The sequence below is a fragment of the Maylandia zebra genome, linkage group LG12, assembly GCF_041146795.1.
Source record: "Maylandia zebra isolate NMK-2024a linkage group LG12, Mzebra_GT3a, whole genome shotgun sequence".
Classification (NCBI taxonomy): Eukaryota; Metazoa; Chordata; class Actinopteri; order Cichliformes; family Cichlidae; genus Maylandia; species Maylandia zebra.
In genome coordinates, this window is record NC_135178.1 from 12,899,881 (window position 1) to 12,905,003 (window position 5,123).

General features: G+C 43.2%; 1 protein-coding gene across 1 annotated transcript; it reads right to left on the minus strand.

Annotated features, from left to right (window-relative positions):
* Window positions 1–214: 214 nt before the first annotated feature.
* fzd10 (frizzled class receptor 10) lies at window positions 215–3,838 on the minus strand. The gene has a single exon (XM_004544140.3). The coding sequence runs from the start codon at window positions 3,036–3,038 to the stop codon at window positions 1,287–1,289; it is 1,752 nt and encodes a 583-aa protein (XP_004544197.1). The 5' UTR covers window positions 3,039–3,838; the 3' UTR covers window positions 215–1,286.
* Window positions 3,839–5,123: the final 1,285 nt, after the last annotated feature.

The following is a 5,123-nucleotide window of genomic DNA, read 5'->3' on the forward strand; positions in this document are numbered from 1 at the left end:
GGACAAAATATTGAAAACACTGAATAAATATGCCCATTAGTGACAGTGCTGCCTAACTGTAATGTTTTTATGACACTGACTGTGTTTTTTTTTTCTGCTGTTAGTCATCTTTAGCCACACATTTCAACTGTTTCCTCAAGAACGTTTAAAAACAAGAATCGGGACACAGCGACTCATTTCCACTCGACTTGTGCATCACTTCTCCTGTTCCCGCACTTATTAATTTACCTTTTTTCAGACGTGTTAATATATATTTTCCATAAGCACGATCAAATGCATGCGCACGATTTATGAGTTAATGTGGATCTCCCATAAGCTACTAACCTGCTAATAAAGAACTACAGATATATTTTTTGCTTAATTTTATATTCTTATAAAAATTCCAGATAGAATAGTCAAAACCTAGCTCTTAAGCACATATATAAATTAAGGTTAATGGTTTAAATGTTTAGTACGCATTAAAATTACTCCCTGTATATGATAGTGGGGGTAAAAAAGAACAACAAAAAAATCTCACAAGCTTAACGTGTCTCACGCCAACAGGGAGAACAACAGCACAGCAGCCACACAAAATTCCAGCTTTACAAACATTTAAAACTAGAACGTTTTATTACTTTTCTATAAAATCTCAACTTTTCAGAAATATATACAAATGTTCCCTTGTGCTATAAAACAGCAAAGAAAAAAAAAACAGCATTTACAAATAACTTTTCTCAGTACTGAGTGCTTGATTAATTTATGGCATGGATTTGCCTCACAATGGGGCAGTTCTGAAGGTCTCGAGCGCCTTTCAGCAACTGCTCTCAGTCCAGTTTAAACATATATGGCACTGCATTGATTTCCATTAACAGAAAAAGCCTCCAAACACACCGGTCATCTCTCTGACTATTTGCCATTAATGTCTATGGGGTTCATCATGCATTGTCTGTAATCGGTCAACAACAGTACAAGTGTTGTTTTGGCTGTAATGAAAAACATCTATTGCACATTATTCAAGTAACCCCACTGCACATCCAAATGGTTTATTCCACTCTTTTTGTCTCTGGAACAATAACTTTTTTTTCCTCTAGGATAAGTGAATCCAGGAGTAGCAGATTTTTCTCAAACAAAGGCAGCTCTTGTTGTGTGACATGGCTCAAGACTGAACAAAACCCCCATGTTGTATTACCTTCGATGCATATTGCATAAATAAAACATGAAGCTTGATTCATTTGATGGCACTGATCATTAGAAGTCTTGTTTAGGGCTTTAAAAGTATTTTGGGGGTTTGCACAAAGAGAGTCAGCTCATACACATGTTGGAGGGGGGCGTGTGGGCTCGTATTTAGTGTTGGGCCCTTTGAGAGATGGGTGAGGTTTAATGTAAGGCCTGCTGCTGGTGAACACACTGGCAGCCTTCCGCCTCGTTCTCTTCTTTATCTTCCTGCTGAACACGTTCTGCCATGACTGCAGTGTCTTTGAGGTCCAGATCCACATGCCGCTGGTGATGCCCACCACCAGCAGCATGAAGATCTTCACCATGAAGATTTCGACAGCGGGGATAGAAGCCTTCATGATGCAGTCGTCGGACTCTAGCCCGCTGCTGCTGCATTTCTGCTCCCCTGCGAGAATGCGCCAGTAGTCCATGTTGAGCCTCTCGTAGAAATAGCAGGCGATGACGCAGGTGGCTGGGACAGTGTAGAGGACAGAGAAGACTCCGATGCGAACCATCAGCTTCTCAAGCTTGTCTGTGTTCTCTCCCTCGGTTTTCATAATCTTGCGGATGTGGAAGAGTGCAACAAAGCCGGACAGCAGAAATGAAGTGCCGATAATGAGATAGCAGGAGAGAGGAATGAGCACAAAACCTGTGAGAGCTTTGACATCCATGCTGCCCACGTAGCAGACGCCCGTCAGCTCGTCTCCGGCCACCTTCCTCATCACCAGTATCATGATTGTCTTTATGGCAGGGATGGCCCACGCTGCCAGATGGAAGTAGCTGCTGTTTGCTTCGATGGCCTCGTGACCCCATTTCTTCCCAGCAGCCAAGAACCACGTGAGGGTCAGGATAACCCACCAGAGGGAGCTGGCCATGCCAAAATAATACAGAATGAGGAACACAATAGTGCAGCCTGTGCTCTCCAGACCCTCCTGGATAATATATTGGACCCCGTTGTCTCTGTCGCAGGCTATTCTGTCAGCTCCCACAAAGAGCCGAATGAGGTAGCCCACAGAGTAAACACAGTAGGACATGGAGAGGAAGATGATTGGTCTCTCGGGGTATTTGAAACGCTGTGGGTCAATGAGGAAAGTGAGCACTGTGAAGGCGCTGGAGACAAAGCACAGGATGGACCAGATGGCCATCCACACCAGAGAGAACTGCTTGTCTCCCTGACTCCAGTACACATCCACTTTTGGGTAGCATTTGGGGGCACAGGACTCACTCTTCTCCACAAAGTGGAACTTGCCTGGGTTGCTGCACATCTGCTTGCTGCCACTGTCTTTAGGGTGAAGGTCCTGCCCACTCAGAGGCCGCTGCAGCCTGAAATCCGGAGGCTGGGTGTGGGAGACTTTGGGAGGTTCGTCCGAGCCATTGTTGGGCGCCTCCATGCAGAGGTTGTTTGGGTCATTTTTGGTAGGCAGACGTGAGCAGTCCAGAGACTCCGGCCAGTGGAAGTTAAAATGTTCCAGGATGGGAGAACATTTCAGCTTGACCTGCTCACACATAACTCTACACGCTGGAATGGGGTTTGACACCTGCTCCGTGCACATGGGAGCATACAGTGAGCAGAGGAAAAATCTGAGGTGGCTGTGACATCCAAACTGTATGAGGGTGGCAAACTCCTGCAGCTTTATCGCTGCCTCTTTTTGGTCATCATGGCCCATCAGATTTGGCATGCGAGTCATGTTGTAGCCAATGTCTTTACACTGAGGGATGGTGATGTGCTGACATCTCCCCTCTCCTGACCAGTCAGGATCTATTGAGCTTATGGCTGAGCCCCTACTGCTCAACAGCAGCAGCACCAGCGCATAGATAAGGCTCACTTTAACAGCTGAACACATTGTGTTGTTTTAATAGAGGCAAAAAAACAGCTAAATGTTCACCAAAACCTCAGACACACAAGTTTCTTTCATTAAAAAAGTGAGCGATGAATCCAGGCTGGCGATGGCGGTTATTGGATCAATGTGGAGAAACTTACTCAGCTCTCCGTAGCAGGACCATCGCTTCCTCACTTTAAAAACTGCAGATTTAAAATATCAAAGATAAATCCCGTGACGGTCCGAACACGGTTCCTCGCTGGAAGTGTGCCGTCTGGTCCATGCTTTCAGTTTGCGGCTTCGGTGCAGCAGCTACTTGTTCCGTCTCCTGCGCTGTGAATATCAGTCTGCTGTGCGTAAAAGAGAATTTCTTTGTGCCCCGATGTGTTCCCCTCTTGTTTCCAAAAGTCTCACCGGCTCGCCTTTACGCTCCATGGCACTTTCCGAGAGTCTCTCTCTCTCTGTGGCAGATTTCAGTCATTGTGTGACAACTTTAAAAAACAAAAACAAACAATCTCCCTCCAGCTCTTTATCCGACGGTCATGGCTGCTCGCAAGGCAACGGGGACAAATAAGCAGTCAGCAAAACAAGTCGAACACATATCGGTCTCTATAAATGTGTCCCAGAAACGCAGGATTATGCTCCCTCTGTAAGTAGGCAGTTGATGCTTTTGGTGGCAGTGCTCGTCTGAGCTGGTCGGAGCCTCCGTCCCGGTCTAACCTGCCAAAAGATCCGCCTTCAAAGACAGCTAATTTGCATAAGAAAGCTGACACTGACACGCGGATTATTTTCAGATCGTGCGGAACAGCTTGTTCATTACAGCGCTTTCAAAGGCTCGCAGCAAACTTCCTTCTCTCTGTTTGTTTGTGCTCAGCCACAAACTTCGAGGCGCATTTTAAGAGAATCACCAAAAATATTGCGCAATATGGCTCACGGCCGCACTGGTCCACCAAAAGCAGCCACGGTTCATATTCCAATTGCATTTAGTTAAAAATAAAAATAAAATGCAAGTGTAGATAATGTTTTCCTTTAACTTTTTTCGCATTTAATTCTTTCCCTTTGCAAATATTTACAATATATATCAATTTTGATAAACGATGGGAATTTTTTTATATTTATTTAACACCATTTAAGACTTAAAATTCTCAATATAATTCTATACTATAAATCTAAAAGTCTCAATCAGATATCAAACATCAATAGATGTTTTTTAATAAGTGTTTGATGTAATCTAGGCAACAACAGTCATGCTCTCAAATCTATTAAATAATAAGGTAGTAGATTATCCTATGGTTGTAGTACAACCATGCAACCAAGTACAGCAAATCACAGGCTAAGTAAGCTGTAGTCAGTTTGGAGATTCTGAGTTATTAATACTTAAATTTAAGCTGCATTTTAATATTGCAGCTTTTCCAAAGGGATCTAACTGTACTGTTTTATATGACTTTTACACTCAAACGGTATCATATTTTATCTGTTCCAAAGTACTACACGTTAGGGGAGAGCACAGTGGCCTCACATTCATTTTAAAGTATTCATTTAAAGTACTATTAGGCCTTTTCAACTCCGTATAAGTTCAGAGTACAGAGAATTAAATCAGAATCCTCTCGGTTTTTAGAGCCAAGTTTCCAAACCAGTAACATGAAGAATAGAACAAACCAACCAAAATGTTACAGACGTATTCTTTTAACTGTGAAAGAAAGGAATCTGACTGCATTGTGTCGCAATCATCTCTGGGCAGTCTTTAACAAACAACAAAACACTCATGAAGAAAAGCCAAAACACACAAGGATAATGGTAAAAGTACGTCCAGTTTTGGGAGCTGTTTAGGATTCAGCAGTACAAGAATCTGGGTGCTCTGGCCAACGTTGCAAACGCATAATTCAACAATACCTCGCAGACATTTCCTGCCTTTTTTCCAATGAAGGAAGCCATTCTGCAAACAAATAAGAAGGTCAAATTCCTTTTGGATCTGTGGTCCTAAAGTGGTGCCATTGTTCTATTGTCAAGCTTACAGAGGTACACTTGCAGCAGTAAATAAATTTACTGTTTAACGTCTCCTACAGCGACACTTCCATTCTCACCAGATCAGGTCAATTTCAGCTTTTT

Excerpts from the sequence above, each read along its gene's own strand:
- fzd10 (XM_004544140.3), bottom strand. The coding sequence starts at position 3,038 with ATGTGTTCAGCTGTTAAAGTGAGCCTTATCTATGCGCTGGTGCTGCTG.